The sequence below is a fragment of the Sapajus apella genome, unplaced genomic scaffold, assembly GCF_009761245.1.
Source record: "Sapajus apella isolate SASKATOON/1434 unplaced genomic scaffold, GSC_monkey_1.0 scaffold40, whole genome shotgun sequence".
Classification (NCBI taxonomy): Eukaryota; Metazoa; Chordata; class Mammalia; order Primates; family Cebidae; genus Sapajus; species Sapajus apella.
The window spans coordinates 21,598,984-21,617,119 of NW_022436980.1; the positions used below are offsets into that span (position 1 = coordinate 21,598,984).

Below are 18,136 nucleotides of genomic sequence, written 5' to 3' on the forward strand. Positions count from 1 at the left end.
AAAATGGCCATACCACCCAAAGCAATTTACAGATTTAATGCAATTCTTATCAATTGATAAGAATCTGATGTTCTTCACAGAACTAGAAAAAACTACTTTAGAATTCATATGTAAACAAAAGCCCAAATTGCCAAGGCAATCCTAAGCAAAAAACAAAGCTGAGGCATCACGTTAACCTGACTTCAAACTGTACTGCAGGGCTACTGTAACCAAAACAGTATGGTACTGGTACAAAAACAGGTACACAGACAAATGGAAAGGAATAGAGAGCCCAGAAATAAGGCCACCTATCTACAATTGTCCGATTGTCAACAAAGCTGACAAAAACAAACAATGGAGGAAGGACTCCCTATTTAATAAATGGCGCTGGGATAACTGGCTAGCCACATGCAGAAGATTGAACCTGGACCCCTTCCTTATACCATATACAAAAATCAACTCAAGACAAATTAAACATTTAAATGTAAATCTCAAAACTGTAAAAACCCTTTAAGATAATCTAGGCAGTAGCATTCTGGACATAGGAACTGTCAAAGATTTCATGATGAAGACACCGAAAGCAATCACGGCAAAAGCAAAAATTGACAGATGGGACCTAATTAAAATTAAGAGCTTGTGTACAGCAAAAGAAACTATCAACAGAGTAAACAGACAACCTACAGAATGGAAAGGAAGTATTTGTAAAGTACGGATCTAGCAAAGGTCTGATATCAACATTGATAAAGAACTTAAACAAATTTACAAGGGGGGAAAAAGAACATTAAAAAGCAGGCAGGGGAGATCGAAGATGGCCAGATAGGAACAGGTCTCGAGTGCATTTCCCAGCAAGAACAACCTAGAGGGTGAGTGATCACCATATTTCCAAACAGGTTTTTACTGCCCACAGACCAGGAGATTCCTGGGCTGAAAAGTGCCACGAATTCCCAGCATAGCTGTTTCAGCCAGTACCGCAGGTCTCCATGCAAAAACTCACACAAATCTGGGCAGCCGTTGCAACTGATGCCTGGAACACGTGGGATACAGAGCCACCCAGTCAACTGAAAAAATGGGCTGAAACGGAGCCAGGTGATCTGGCTCAGTGGGTTCCACCCCCACAAAGACTAGCAATCTGAAACGCTCTGGACTGAGAGTTTCACAGCAAGTGCAGCTGGACCCAGAATGGTCCAGCTTGGTGTGGGGAAGAGAATCATCCATAACCGAGACAGTCTGCCACTACCGAAGCAATCTGCCCTTACCGAGGCAGTCTGGCATTACAGACGCAGAATGCCATTACCAAGGCAGTTGTAACTGTACCTCTGTAAACAAAACCGCAAGGATGTTCACACAGCAGCTGGGCAGAGTCCATGGCAGCTCAGCAATGCCTCTGCTGGCAGACGTTGACTAGAATACCTCCTTGCTGGGCAGGGCATCTCTGAAAAAAGGCAGCAGAATGTCAGGAACTTATAAAGTCCCACCTTCCCAGGAGAGAGCACCTGGGAAAAAAAGCGGTTATGAGTTCCACTGCAGCAAAGATAAACATACCTGCCCAGCAGCTCTGAAACGAACAAGGGAGTTCCAAGCTCAGCATGTGAGCTCCCTATAAGGGACAGACCGTCTCCTCAAGCAGCTCCCCAACCCTCGTATATCCAAAGAGACACCTCATAAAGGAGACTCAGGCTGACATCTGGCGGGTACCCTTCTAGGATGAAGATAGCAGAAGAAGAAACTGGCAGCAACCCTTACTGTTCTGCAGCTGCCAAAGGTGATCTCCAGGAAAACAGGGTCTGGAGTTGACCTCCAGCAGTCCTACAGCAAAGAGGCCTTGACTGTTAGAAGAAAAACTATAAAACAGAAAGAAGTTCAACATCAACAAAAAGGATGTTGGCTCAGAGACCCCATCCAAAAGTCAACAATTACAAAGAACACCAGTAGATAAATACATAAAAATGGGAAGAACCCAGCGCGAAAAGGATGAAAACACCAAAAACCAGAACGCCTCTCCTCCTCCAAGAGATCACAGCTCACCAGCAAGGGAACAAAGCTGGATGGAGAATGAGTCTGATGAATTGACAGAAACATGCTTCAGAGGGTGAGTAATAACAAACTTCTCCAAACTAAAAGAACCTGTTCTAACCCCATGCACAGAAACCAAGAACCTTGAAAAAAGGTTTGACGAAATGCTAACAAGAATAAACAACTTAGAGAAGAATATAAATGACTTGGTGGAGCTGAAAAACACAACACAAGAACTAGCATACACGAGTTTCAATAGCTCAATCGACCAAGCAGAAGAAAGGATAACAGAGATTGGAGATTGACTCAATGAAATAAAATGAGAGGGAAGATTAGAGAAAAAAAGAGTGAAAAGAAATGAACAAAGCCTCCAAGAAATATGGGATTATGTGAAGAGACCTAATTTACTTTAGATAGGTATACTTGAATGTGACGGAAAGAATGAATCCAAGCAGGAAAATATTCTTCGCGGTATTATCCAGGAGAACTTCCCCAACCTAGCAAGGCAGAATAACATTCAAGCTCAGGAAATACAGATAATACCACAAAGATATTCCTCAAGAAGACCAACCCCAAGGCACATAATTGTCAGATGCACCAGGGTAGAAATGAAGGAGAAAATGCTAAGGGCAGCCATACGATTTATAGTTCTTTGGGTATATACCCAATAGTGGGATTGCTGGATCAAATAGAATTTCTATTTCTAGATCCTTGAGAAATTGCCACACTGTCTTCCACAATGGTTGAAGTAATTTATACTCCCACCAACTGTGTAAGAGTGTTCCTATTTCTCCACATCCTCTCCAGTATCTGTTGTCTCCCGATTTTTTAATGATCGCCATTCTAACTGGCGTGAGATGATATCTCAGTGTGGTTTTGATTTGCATTTCCCTAATGACCAGTGATGATGAGCATTTTTTCATATGTTTATTGGCCTCATATATGTCCTCTTGAAAAATGTCTGTTCATGTCCTTCGCCCACTTTTGAATGGCCCCAAATCCACAGAATATACATTCTTCTCAGCACCACATCACACCTACTCTAAAATTGACCACATAATTGAAAGTAAATCACTCCTTAGCAAATGCAAAAGATGGAAATTATAACAGTCTCTCGGACCACAGTGCAATCAAATTAGAACTCAGGATTCAGAAACTAACTCAGAACTGCTCAACTTCATGGAAACTGAACAACTGGCTCTTGAATGTTGACTGGATAAAAAAATAAAATGAAGGCAGAAATAAAGATGTTCTTCAAAACTAACGAGAATGAAGACACAACGTACCAGAATCTCTGGGACACATTTAAAGCAGTGTCTAGAGGAAAATTTGTAGCAATAAATGCCCACATGAAAAGCAAGGAAAGATCTAAACTCAAGACCCTGTCATCAAACTTGAAAGAACTAGAGGAGCAAGATCAAAAAAACTCAAAAGCCAGCAGAAGACAAGAAATAACTAAAATCAGAGCAGAACTGAAGGAGATAGAGACACAAAATACCCTTCAAAAAAATCAATAAATCGAGGAGTTGTTTTTGTTTTTTAATTTATTTACTTTTGGTGCATATTATATCTGGCATTTCTCCCCATGTTATCCCTCCCCATCCTTCCCTCCTTCCCCACCCCCCATTGTCTCTCCCTTACCCTCCCCAACTGTCCCGTGTGTGATGCTCCTCTCGCTGAGTCCACGTGTTCTCATTCAACACCCACCTATGAGTGAGAACATATGGTGCTTGGCTTTCTGTTCTTGGGTCTGTTTGGTGAGAATGAGGGTTTCCAGATTCATCCAAGTCCCTACAAAGGACATGAACTCATCATTTTTTATGGCTGCGTAGTATTCCGTGGTGTGTATGTACCACATTTTCTTTGTCCAGTCTGTCATTGATGGGCATTTGGGTTGGTTCCAGGTCTTTGCTATTGTACACAGGGCTGCAATGAACATCCGTGTGCATGTGCACATAAACCAGTAAACCTGGAAGTAATGGATAAATTCCTGTACACTTGCACCCTCCCAAGCCTAAACCAGGAAGAAGTTGAAACTATGAATGGACCAATAACAAGGACTGAAGTTGAGGCAGCAATTAATAGCCTACCAATCAAAAAAAGTCCAGGTTCAGATGGGTTCACAGCCGAATTCCACCAGACATACAAAGACGAGCTGGTACCACTCCTGAAACTATTCCAAACAATCCAAAAAGAGGGAATCCTTCCCAAATCGTCTTATGAGACCAACATCTCCCTGATACCATTCACTTTGAAATGTGGCACTAAACAAGGATTGCTCTCTCTCACCACTCCTAGTCAGTATAATATTGGAAGCTCTAGCCAGAGCAATCAGGCAAGAAAAAGAAATAACAGGTATTCAATTAGGAAAGGAGAAAGTCATTGTCTCTATTGGCAGACCTCATGATTGTATATTTAGAGGACCCTGTCATCTCAGCCCAAAATCTGCTTAAACTGATAAGTAACTTAAGCAAAGTCTCAGGATACAAAATCAATGTGCAGAAATCACAAGCATTCCTATACACCAATAACTGACAAACAGAGAGCCAAATCATGAGCAAACTCCCATTCACAGTTGCTACAAAGAGAATAAAATACCTAGGAATACAACTAACAAAGGAAGTAAAGGACTTCTTCAAGGAGAACTACAAACCACTGCTCAAGGAAATAAGAGAGGACACAAGCATTCCATGATTATGGTTAGGAAGAATCAATATTGTGAAAATGACCATACTGCCCAAAGTAATTTATAGATTCAGCAGTATCTCTTTCAGGCTACCTATGACCCTCTTCATAGAACTGGAAAATACCCTAAACTTCATATGGAACCAAAAGAGAGCCCACATAGCCAAGACAATCTTAAGCAAACAGGACAATGCTGGAGGCATCATGCTACCTGACTTCAAACTATACTACAATGCTACAGTAATCAAAACTGCATGGTAGTGGTACCAAAACAGAGATATAGACCAGTGGAACAGAACAGAGGCCTCAGAGGCAGCGCCACACATCTGCTACCATCTGATCTTTGACAAACCTGACAAAAACAAGCAATGGGAAGAGGATCCCCTGTGTAATAAATGGTGTTGAGAAAACTGGCTAGCAATGTGCAGAAATCAGAAACTGGATCCCTTCCTGACATTTTACACTATAATTAACTCCGGGTGGATTAAAGACTTAAACATAAGACCTAACTCCATAAAAACCCTAGAAGAAAACCTAGGCAAAACCATTCAGGACATAGGCATAGGCAAGGACTTCATGACCAAAACACCAAAAGCATTGGCAGCAAAAGCCAAAATAGACAAATGGGATTAATTAAATTTCAGAGCTTCTGCACAGCAAAAGAAACAGTCATTAAAATGAATCAGCAACCAACAGAATGGGAAAAAAATTTTGCAATCTACCCATCTGACAAAGGGCTAATATCCAGAATCTACAAAGAACTAAAACAGATTTACAAGAAAAAAACAAACCCATTCAAAAGTGGGCAAAGGACATGACTAGACACTTTTCAAAAGAAGACATATATGAGGGCAACAGACATGAAAAAATGCTCATGATCACTGGTCATTAGAGAAATGCAAGTCAAAACCACATTGAGATACCATGTCACACCAGTTAGAATGGCAATCATTTAAAACTCTGGAGGCAACAGATGCTTGAGAGAATGTGGAGAAATAGGAATGATTTTCCACTGTTGGTGGGAGTGTAAATTAGTTCAATCATTATGGAAGACAGTGTGGGGATTCTTCAAGGGCCTAGAAATAGAAATTCCATTTGACCCAGCAATTCCATTACTGGGTATATACCCAAAGGATTATAAATCATTCTGTTATAAAGACACATGCACACACATGTTCATTGCTGCACTGTTTACGATAGCAAAGACCTGGAACCAACCCAAATGCCCATCAATGATAGACTGGACAAGGAAAATGTGGTACATATACACCATGGAATACTATGCAGCCATAAAAAATGACTTCGTGTCGTTTGTAGGGACATGGATGAATCTGGAAACCATCATTCTCAGCAAACTGACACAAGAACAGAAAACCAAACACTGCATAGGCAGGTGTTGAACAGTAAGAACACACATGGACACAGGGAGGGGAGCAGCACACACTGGGGTCTGTTTGGGGGGCACTAGGGGAGAGACAGTGGAGGGCAGGGAAGTTGGGGAGGGATAACATGGAGATAAATGCCAGAGATAGGTGACGGGGGCATGGAGGCGGCAAACCACATTGCCATGTGTCTACCTATGCAACAATCCTGCATGATCTGCACATGTACCCCAGATACTAAAGTACAATAAAAAGTATATTTGAAAAGAAAGCAGGCAAAGAGTGTGAACACTTTTCCAAAGTAGACACACATGCGACCAATAAGCATAAGAAAAAGGCTCAATATCAGTGGTCCTTAGAGAAATACAAATCGGAACCACAAGGAGATACCATCTCATACCAGTCAGCATGGCTTTTATGAAAAAGTCAAAAAATAACATGATAATACAGATGTAGAGAAAAGGGATACACTGCTGGTGGGAGTCTAAATTAATTCATCCATTGTGGAAACCATTGGTAATTTCTCAGAGAGCTAAAAGCAGAACTACCATTTGACCTAGCAATCCCGTTGACTGTGCATATACCCAAGGGAAAATAAATTGCTCTACCATAAAGAGAAATGTACACCTTATGTTCATTGCAGCAGAATTTACAATAGCAAAGACATGGAGTCAACCTAAATGTCCATCAATGGTAAACTGTTTAAAGAAAATGTGGTACATCTACACTATGGAATACTATGCAGTTACAAAAAAGAGTGAGATTCTGCCCTTTGCAGGGACATGGATGCAGCTGGAGGCCATTATCTTTAGCAAACCAACTCAGGAAGAGAAAGCCAAATACCACATGTTCTGACTTATAAGTGATAGCTAAATGTAACACATGGGCACCTAGAGAGGAACAGTTGATACTGGGGCCTGCTTGAGGGTGGGAGGAGGGAGAGGAACAGAAACAATAACTGTGGTGTGCTAACTAGGCTTAGTACCTAGATGACAATCTGTACAGCAAACCTCCATGACACAAGTTTACCTATATCACAATCCTGTGCATATACCCCTGAACCTAAAATAAAAGGAAAACTACCTATTGGGTACTATGCTCACTTTCTTGGGGATGGGGTCTGTACCCTAAACCTCAGCATTATGCAGTATTCCTATGTAACAAACCTGCACGTGTATCTAAAATGAAAGTTGAAATTTAATAATAAAATATATACAATTCATTAATTTTTCAGTGTATTCAGAGTTATACAATCATCACCATAGCCAATTTTAGAACATATCACTCCAAAGGAATTTCCATAGTTAGTAGCAGTTACTCCCCATTTCTCACCTCTTAACCCGCTCCAGTCCTAGGAAACCACAAACCTACTTTGTATTGCTATAGATTTGCCTGTTTGAGACATTTCATATAAATGTATCATATAATATGTGGTTGGTTGTGACTGGCTTCTTTCACTTAGCATGTTTTCAAAGTTCAGCCATGTTGCAGCATGTATCAGTACTTCATTTCTTTTTAGGACAAATAATATTCCATTGTATTTGTGTATACACCCCATTTTATTTATTCATCAATTGATGAACATTTGTATACAAACATTGGTGTTTTTAATTCTCTTGTGCATGTAACTAGTAGTGGGATTACTGGGTCATATGCTAATTTTTTGTTTAATATTTTAAGGAACTGCCAAACCATTTTCCAAAACAGCTGCACCATTTTACAATTTCATTTGTACCGTATAAAGACTCCAGTTTCTCCACATTTTTGCCAGTGCTTGTTATGTCTTTGTTTTCACCATCCTAATGGGTGTATGGTAGTGTCTCACTGTGATTTCAGTTTGCATTTCCCTGATGGCTAGTGATGTTGAGCATCTTTTTATGTACCTGTTGGCCATTTGTATATCTTCTTTGAGAAATGTCTGTTCATATCCATTGTCTGCTTTTAAATTGGTTCCTTTGTCTTTTTTTTTTTTTTTTTTTTTTGAGACGGAGTCTTGCTCTGTCGCCAGGCTAAAGTGCAGTAGCGTGATCTCAGCTCAGTGCATCCTCCACCTCCTGGGTTCAAGCGATTCTCCTGCCTCAGCCTCCTAAGTAGCTGGGACTACAGATGCGTGCCACCACACCCAGCTAATTTTTTTATTTTTATTAGAGACGGGGTTTCACCATGTTGGTCAGGATGGTCTTGATCTCTTGGCCTCCCAAAGTGCTGGGATTACAGGTGTGAGCCTCCGCACCCGGCCTCCTTTGTCTTTTTAATGCCACATAATAATCTTTATATATTCTGGATACTAGATACATCTATTTCCATTGACATACTATTTGCAAATGTTTCCTCCCATTCTGTGTGCTGTCTTTCTGAATGGTGGCCTTTGAAGTACAAACATTTATAATTTTGATGAACTTCAATTTATTTTTGTTTGTTTGCTTGTGCTTTTGGTGTTTTATCTAAGAAATCACTGCTTAATCCAGAGTTGTGATATTCTTATATTTTTTTCTAAAAGTTTTATATTTTCAACTCTTGAGTTTAAATACACTGTATTTTGTATGGGTCCAATTCCTTTGCATGGTAGATATCCAGTTGCCTCGGCATCATTTGTCTAAAAGATTATTCTCCCCTCCCCCGCCATTGAATTGTCATGGCACCCTTGTTGAAATTCAGGTGACTATAAATTTATGGGTTTATTTTTAGACTTTCATTTCTGTTCCTTTGATTATGATAACTTATACATTGCTATCAGAAATCACTGGGGCAGGTGGTTATTTTGGAACTAGGCTGTGTTCTTATTAACTGGGAGTGAAGACAGGTTTCTAGAAGGCTGTTTACTTGAGAAAAATTTTCAAGAAAGACATTTTAAAGCTTAATTGCCTGCTTTCTTTGATGTTGTTTTCTTTGCTTTTGTAGAGTTGTAAATATCAAAGTGTGTACTTAGGGCTTACTTTTTTTTGTCTTCAGTCTTCTTGGCTCTCCTTGTAGCTGTCCATTTTGAATTCTTTTCTCCTTGAGAGCTCTTTTGAGCTCCCGTGGAATTTGAGAGCAAGTTTACTAAGTTGCCCATTTGCATGACATAGTCTGGAGTCTCAGCACTGCTTGGACTTACAACCAAAGCCCTGTTCTGATCAAATTATCCATAGTTGACCAGCTTTCTGGCATGTGGCCGGAAGGTAATGGGGCCAGCTGGCAGTCTTCTTGTGGTTTAAGTGCCATATTGGACCACACAGTACCTTTCATCCCAGGCTATTAATCTTAGAAATTCAACTTCTAATCTTAGAAGCTGGAAACTTTTTAGGGGAGCACAAAGTGGAAAATTGATTCTTGTTGATGCTGTGCAAAGATTGACAGAAATAACTCGAGTACCGGTAATTGAATTTGTCTGGTCTTCTGGTTGGTCAACTAGGTAGTAGTGAACCCCTATTTAGGCATCTATCTTCTTAGATTCCTAAAACGCAGTTTGATTTAGCTTAACTATCATTCAAATGCCTGTGGTTTATAAATATTAATTTATACAGTTGCCTTGAAAATACCACTTTCCTACTGGTACAACACAGTTGTTCTTGTTCAAGACACATTTTAGTTGAGTAGTAAACACAAAAGTTTTTCAGAATCGTAGAATAAAACGATCGATTATCCTGTGCTTGCTGTGGTAGCCGTTAATTTAACAAATATTTACATAATCTTCAGCATATTAGGAGCTGTCTCCATCTGCATATTGGCCACCCTTGACACAGTTCTTTAGCCAAGCATTTCTATGTAAAATCACTTTTTTGTGATTGCCTTTGGGTCTTCTTCCAGGTTTTCCTCTCTGTGGGTTAGTAAATGACTGGACTTAGCCAAACATGCTAATGATCAGAAACTTTTATTCATCCATTGATTGAATAAATGTTCATTGAAAGCCTCCTGTATACCATATGCTGTTATTGCTGCTGGAAATACAAAGGTGAGGACAGCCAGCCTCAGGCTCTGTCCCAGGACTAGGCTTCATAGAGTGATTTTGCTTATAACACCATAATTACATCAGAAAGTCAGGCTTACATATTAACATAACACACGTTACCTGTGAGAACACAGAATAGTCACCTGTTTATTAAAACAAAACTTAAGTGCATACTGTGTGTTAAAGGAATTTGGCAGCTTCTGTGAGCAAGTGACAGTGAAACTGAGCTCTTAAAGAGGAATCAGATAGGCTAAGGAGCAGTGGGAAAGCCTTCCAAGTCAAGACAGCAGCTTGTGCCAGGGGAACCAAAACAAGGCTGGGGTGGCGAGAAGCCAAGACAGGTACACACAGGACTGCAGAGTAAGACAAGGCCAGCACTGCAAGACTGTAGGCTGTGTTGAAGGCTTTGCTCTCTTTCATAAGAGCAGAAGGAAGCCACCGAAATGTGTTTTTAACCAAAGCCACTTATTACATAGGCCATGAACTTGATCTTAATTAGAGGCAGATTAGCTCTTGTTCTGATATATTGGTTTCTAGTCAGAAAATGTCAAATTTTAAAAGTTTTGTTTATTTAGAGCAATGCTACTCCAGCTTCAGTGTGCTTAAGAAATTACCAAGAGGACTTGTTAGAACAGATTTTTGGGCCCCACCCCCATAGATTCTGTAAGTCTGGATGGAGTTCAAGAATTTGAATTTCTACTAAGTTCCCAGAAGATGCTGATGCTGCCAGTTTTGTCCCTGGACCAGATTTTAAGCAGCAGGTATTAATAGAGCCATAAAATTAACTCACCTTTTTTCTTTTTATCATTGTTTTCCTTGTGTACAAACAGCAAAGGATCATTTTTAGTTACATAAAAACCAGGAAAAGAGAGAGAGCGAGAGAGAGAGAGAGAGAGAGAGTGTGTGTGTGTGTGTGTGTGTGTTTGGGGAGCTGTATTTTACAGAAGCCACTTTAAGGCTATAAATTTTACTTACCTATGCGTGTTCTAAATATATGTATGTTTATATAAATACACATATACATATATATGGTATATGACTTCCTGAGGTGATATGGTAGTAAATAGTATTGAGACATTGCTCCAAAAATCAAGAAACTTAATATCAGAAACAAATTGTGATTAACAAAAACTGCTTAAGTGTTTAGTACCATTTTGACAGTGCCACTGAGATTTTTGAAAATTAGAGCAGTACATACAGTTTGGGATTCTGAGACATTTGGGGTTTCAGCAAGAGTAATCCTGTATATTAATGGAATCAGTTTTTTATTTTTGTTTTTCTAGATCTAATTACTTGTTTGGACACTGCATCCAATTTTTTGGAACCTGAGTTCAGGTATGACTATATTTGTGATTTTTTTTTTTCTTAAATGTTACTCTTCATTCACTTCTTCATTTTCATTCTGTATACGCTTAGGGTTAATGCATATTGTGTGATATATATATCTCAGAACATATCATTGTTCTGAGACTTCAATAAATTAGAGCTTATTTTTTTTATTTTATTAATATTTTATTTTAATAAAATATTAATAATAAAATAATAAATAATAATAATAAAATAATAAAATATTTTATTAATAATAAAATTATTTTATTAAATAATTGTTGCATGTTTACATTTTGCTTTAATCATAGCATTTAAATCTATGAAAATGAAAGTATCAGTTTAATATGCTTTGAAAGTAGAACTAGGTGCTTTTGAAAATCTGGCAAAACTGCTAATAAAAGTTGAAAAGGTATTTATCTCTTTTCAGAAAATGGCAAGAGCATGCTTTTGGCTGTTACAGAATTATCCAGTGTTGTTACTCAAGTACCATTTCTACTACTGTTTCTTTGCTTTATGCCTTTGTCTCTTGCCTAGACAACTTCTAATCGATTTCTATTTGTTTGCTGGCTTTATTCTGTCATTCGCACTGCTACCAAGTTGTTTTCAAAATACATATCTGATCATTCTTAAAAATCTTGACAAACTCCTTGTAATGATAAAAAACAGTTGTCCAGTTTCCTTAACCTGGTCCTGTAGGTCCTTCATAAGCAGTCCTCATGCCATTTTCTCGGTCTCCTCTTACGTTCTCCATATTGAAATGACTCTGAGTTATTTATACTGCCCTGAGCTCACAGAGCTTTCACCGTGAATCACTTGCCTCCTGTCTGTTTGGCAGGTCATTCTCATCTTTGAAAACCCATCTTGCGGCTGGACATAGTAGACCACGCCTGTAATCCCAGCACTTTGGGAGGCTGGGGCAGGCGGATCATCAGGTCAGGAATTGAGACCAGCCTGGCAAAATGCCATCTCGACTAAAAATACAAAAAAAAGCCAGGCGTGGTGGCATGTGTTTTTAACCCCAGCTACTCAGGAGGCTGAGGCAGGAGAATCGCTTGAACCCGGGAGGCGGAGGTTGCAGTGAGCTGAGATCGCACCATTGCACTCCAGCCTGGACGGCAGAGAGAGACTGTCTCAGCAAAAACAAAAACAAAAACAAAAAAAAAACCCTTGCTAACTTTCTCCAAACTTACTACCACTCCCCAAGAACCGTAATTTTGTCTTCAAGAATGATTCTGTGTGGGTAGGGTGCCCTCTTTAGCATTGGAAGGGGACCCTGGTTAGCTGGGATAACCCTGGCATCAGTGTATGGTAGATTGCCCAGCCAGAGAGTCAACCGCGCTCCCTCTGCTCTCCAGCTCCATGATCTCCCACAAATTCAAGCTCCCATTATTCCTTTCCGGGGATGCTGTACTATCGCCTAATGGCGTCCCAGCTTCCGCTCATGATTCCTTGCTATCTCTTTTCTTTCCAGGAGCTAGAATAATCTTTTTAAAAAATACTAATCAGATTATGTATGTAAGCTGTCAAAATCCTTTACTGACTTCCTGTTTTTACTTAGAAATATATTCCAGACTCCTCACCATAGTCTACAAGCTTCTGCATTACCTGCCCGTCTGTCCAGTCTGTTTGCTAACTAACCTTAGCTTTGCTCTCTGCCACCTACTTGCACTGCCGTCCTCACTTCCAGACACACACCAGGCCGTCCTGCCTCATGCCATGCTCTTCCATCTGACAAGTGTGCATTTCCCACCACTTGTTCTAGTGACATGCCTTAGCTCACTGCTGAGGCTTCACTACAGGAGCCTCATCCTGCCACTCCCATTCCTTGACTGGGGGCAATACAGAGTCCTGCATAAGAGCACAGACTCCAGAGCCCATTTGGCACCTGCTAGCTATGTGAATGTGCAAGCAGTTTCTTAATTTCCCTGTTTCCTAAAATGAGGACAACAATAGCATCTCCTCCATAGAGTTCTTATGTGGATTACCTGAAGCATGTAGGGTGCTACCTGGCAATTCATTAAGTGTAGTGAATTATTGTGTTACTTGTATCAAGTTAGATTTCTTCTGGTTATTTCAATGTGCCTTTTCTTCATAGCAGAATCAAAATCAATTGTTTCCGTAAGTATTAGTTTAATGTCTTCTACCACTAGAATATAAACTCAGAACAGGGGCAGTATTTCACTTTTGTAAGTCCAATACCTAGTACCACCCTACACTCAACAGACAGCATAATAGACATTCAAATAAATGTGTTGGGTAGATGGGCGGCTGCATGAATGAATGCATCTCTTTTAATACAGCTCAATTTGGATCAATAGAGGGTTGGTAAAATTTATTCACAGAATAGAATATCATGTAGCTCTTAAATTTGATGAATAGGTCTTACAGTAGAAACATGTCTACCATTCGTTATGAAAAAATAATCAAGGCAATATGTAATAAGGAAATTATTATAAATGTGTGAGTAAAGACATATTATATACATATGGATGGAAGGGGCTTTTTAGAACTGGTGGTCCTGTCCGGGCATAGTTGTTCACACCTGAAATCCCAGCACTTTGGGAGGCCAAGGCGGATGGATCACCTGAGGTCAGGAGTTCGAGACCAACCTGGCCAACATGGTGAAACCCCATCTCTACTGAAAATACAAAAATAAGCCAGGCATGGTGGCATGCACCTGCAATCCCAGCAACTCGGGAGGCTGAGGCAGGAAAATCTCTGAAACCCAGGAGGCAGAGGTTGCAGTGAGCCGGGAAGGTGCCATTGCACTCCAGCCTGGGCAACAAGTGTGAAACTCCGTGTTAAAAAAAAAAAAAAAAAAAAAAAAAAAAAAAAAAAAGAACTCGTGGTCCTTTCAGGGTGATGATTCTTTCAGGTTAGTGAGATTATGGTATTCACCTTAAACTGAAAAATACGTATGTGATATTTGGGGGAGATGATTCTTCCCTGTAAAATACAGTATTAGGTAACCTTTTGTTTGTTTTCATTTCTCAGTAAGTACTGCCCAGCTGGTTGTCTGCTTCCTTTTGCTGAGATATCTGGAACAATTCCTCATGGATATAGAGATGTAAGCCAGATATAAACTTATTTGAAAGTTGCGATATAACTTTATTTTTTTAAGAACTTCAGAGTAGTTAGAGGTGTGTTAATTATATATCCTCATCTTTTACTTTTTTAAGACATTTTTTAGTAATACGTGTTTTATTCTTTTTTGTCTGCTAAAACTCTGTTGTGTTACAGTACCAATAATCCATGTTTATGAAGAAACTGCCTAGATTAATTGATTTCTCGAGGAAGTAGAGTGTCTTGCTATGAATCATTAAGAGAAAATTAAAAACAAATCTTTTCTTTTTCCCTTCCTTAAGTCCTCGCCCTTGTGCATGGCTGGTGTGCATGCAGGAGTAGTGTCAAACACGTTGGGTGGCCAAATCAGTGTTGTAATTAGTAAAGGTATCCCATATTATGAAAGTTCTTTGGCTAACAACGTCACATCTGTGGTGTAAGTATATATGCAATTTAAAAAATATACTCTGTATATAGTAAGCATTCCGAGTAGCAGTGGGCTAAGAACTAGCTAGATCTCAGCAGTATCGCTGTTAATGGTGTTCCTGAAAGAACATTTAGGCAGAAAGCACTCACATTCGTGTACTCAGTGTCTGCACATTTTGAAGAGTATAGGCAGTGTTGTACTACCTTAGCTTACTGCTCTCCAAAAATGTCATTTGGAAGAGTGACGTGTTTCTTCTGTCTTTTCTAAGTGTTAAAAAAAAGTCTCCGTAATAGTCTAGAAGTTTGTTGCCAAATCCTTATTTATTTTACAGATCAAAAGGTTTAACTGCTGTGTTCCTGATAGCACATGGAAATTCAGGATAATTGAAATACTTTAAATATAAGTTTAAATTTGCAATAAAGTATTACATCATAAGCATTATTGTGAATCTTCCTCTCATTCTAAGAAAATATTTTAAGGATATATTTTCATGGTATCTACAACATACTACTGTTTTACAAAACATAGAGTAGGCGTCAAAAGCAGGAGAAGTTGAAACATTAAATAGAAATGCAGTGTTAGCAATCTGTTTTTGTAAATCTTGTCTTAGATATGCTCAGTCTTTCAGACAACAGTAAGCCTAATTGAAGCCTAATTGAAGTCCTAGGCCCGTTTTCATTCAGAAGACACGAGCATGATCCATATCCAGATTGGTATACAACAGGATTCAGCAAACTTGTTCTGTAAAGATCCAGCTAATAAATATTTTAGGCTTTACAGGCCACATGTTTCTGCAGCTTATTTTTATTTGCATGTTTATTTGTTTTATTTACTGCTCTTTAACTATTCTTAGCTCACTGGTCCTACAAAACAGGCCATGCATGGGCAGTCATTTGTCCATTCCTGGTATAGACTCAACTACGTTTTCTTCTTTTGTTTTTTTCCTAGATTATTTTATGCAGACCCTTTCGTTCCTTACTATGTTATACCTTTAGAAAGATTTATTGTGTGTGAATTCTCTTTCATACTTTAATAAAGAAAACAGGGATAAGTTCTATCCTCTTGAAATGGTTTGAGTGTTGGACTTAAGGCAGGAGTGTACAGTGAAACTTGTTCCATGACGTGTTCATTTCTTCTTAAAAAAAAAAAAAAATCTGTTAGTACTCAACTTTTCTTCTGTTTACCCCAAAAAACTTAAGCCTCATTCTCTGAGAATTAGACCTTTTAGTGTATTTTCATCAAAAGCATTTGCCACAGAAAAGTGAAGAATCCATTTATTTCATGAAATAAAGTAGTGAGAGATTTACAGTAAACAATGAGTAAATAAGTTATGAAAAAGAGAAATGAAGTGAGTACATATTAAAGGCTACACAGAGACATTTGCACAATCACATATCTAGGTGCTAGATATTGTTAGAGAAAGTTGTTTATACTGATTTCAGAAGTTGTCCTGCTTAGAAATGAGACTTTTTCCCCCTAGGAACAATATTAGTTGTCTAATTTTTAGCCATACAGTCCTCTTGGTCCTTTCGATGGGTGGGGGGAACCAGATCAAAAGAAAATGTTTCACTAAATATGGGCAATCATGTGTTATGTGAGTATCACCTAAAAACCCCTTCTTTCTTTTAGGGGACACTTATCTGCAAGTCTTTTTACATTTAAGACAAGTGGTAAGCCTTTCTGGACTTTATAATTTTTTATTTATATAATTAATATTGTTTGAAAGCTGTGTGTCAGGCACTGTGTCAAATGCTGATTTATTGTACTTTCTCAGTTGTCATAATAACGCTATGAGGTAAGATAGTTACCTGATAATATAATGAATAGAACAAATTGGAAGCTTTATATTTATGGAGAAATGGTCATGTAAGCAAGGCAGGTTCCTTAAGAAAGATTACTTTTGAACTTGTCTGAAGAAGTAATCAATTCATTCAACAGACATTATTTACTGAGTGCCTTCTTTATGTGCCAGGCATTGCTCCGGTTTGCGTGATAAAGCAGAGTTAAAGTGAACAAAGTCCTGCCTTCCTGGAGCTTACCTTCTGGTAGTGAGAGATTGATGATAAGCAAAGAATAAATTATTGTTTACAATATACTGTTTACAATATGATAAAAGATGTAGGAACATAAAGGAGGACCGGTTTGAAATTGGGTCAGGGAAGGCCTCAGGAAGAATGTTACATAAGCCAACAACCTGAAGGAGGTAAAGGAGTGAGTTACTCAGTTATTTGGGAGGAGTGTCCCAGGGAGAAGATAATGTATCTCCATTGAACTCACAGGCATGCTTGTAACTGTGCGTGTTTGTAGGTTTCCTAATGATACACAAAGACGTATGCCCAAGAAACACTTGCCTAGTTTTGAAGTTTCTCTGTTACAGTGTATTATTGCATGGCGTATGTTAATTAAAGATGGAATAGAAAGTTTGCAGTGAGCAGGTCTAATATGCATTTTGAAATTACACCTGGAAACCACATTTAGTCTTTTGTTTCAGGTTGTTACGGAACACTGGGGATGGAGTCTGGTGTGATCGCAGATCCTCAAATAACAGCATCATCTGTGCTGGAGTGGACTGACCACACAGGGCAAGAGCACAGTTGGAAACCTGGAAAGGCCAGGCTGAAAAAACCTGGACCGCCTTGGGCTGCTTTTGCCACTGATGAATACCAGTGGTTACAAATAGATCTGAATAAGGAAAAGAAAATAACAGGTTAAGAGATAACAGTTTTCTAGAGCAATTTATAATGCTGAATTTATTTGGAAAACTGTTAAGGCACTAAAATTTTAATTGTATGGTTTTATGTTTTCTTCACTGATGTTAATATTATTGGAGACATTTCATGAAACATGGCAGAGAAAAGGAGTTGTTACTTGTGTTAGTCAGGGTTCTCTGAAGGGACAGAGCTAATAGGATGGATGTATATATAAAGGGGAGTTTATTACGGAGTATTGACTCACAGGATCACAAAGTGAAGCCCACAATAGGCCATCTGCAGGCCGAGGAGCAAGGAAGCCAGTCCTAGTGCCAAAACCTCCAAAGTAGGGGAGCTGACAGTGCAGCCTTCAGTCTGTGGTCGAAGGTCCAAGAGTCCCAAAGCTAAGAACTTGGAGTCTGATGTTCCCGGGCAGGAAGCATATAGCATGGGAGAAAGATGTAAGCCGGGAGACTTAAGCCAGTTTAGCCTTTTCACGTTCTTCTCCCTGCTTTTATTCCAGCCGTGTTGCTGGCTGATGAGTTGGTGCCCACCCAGATTGAGGGTAGACCTGCCTTTCCCAATCCATTGACTCTAATGTTAATAATCTCCTCTAGCAACACCTCACAGACACACC

General features: G+C 39.2%; 1 protein-coding gene across 5 annotated transcripts in view; it reads left to right on the top strand.

The window, feature by feature from the left end:
- The window catches only part of DCBLD2 (discoidin, CUB and LCCL domain containing 2), a 99,288-nt gene that overhangs the window by 61,358 nt on the left and 19,794 nt on the right, over positions 1 to 18,136 (top strand). For all 5 annotated transcript variants that reach the window (XR_004275498.1, XM_032299286.1, XM_032299287.1 and 2 more), the window contains 5 exons: positions 11,274 to 11,325; positions 14,314 to 14,386; positions 14,685 to 14,818; positions 16,439 to 16,479; positions 17,301 to 17,516. Coding sequence is in view for 4 of the 5 variants with exons in the window: in XM_032299286.1 (XP_032155177.1) it covers positions 11,274 to 11,325; positions 14,314 to 14,386; positions 14,685 to 14,818; positions 16,439 to 16,479; positions 17,301 to 17,516 (516 nt within the window). In the remaining variant the exon portion in view is untranslated. The remainder of the gene's footprint in view (positions 1 to 11,273; positions 11,326 to 14,313; positions 14,387 to 14,684; positions 14,819 to 16,438; positions 16,480 to 17,300; positions 17,517 to 18,136) is intronic.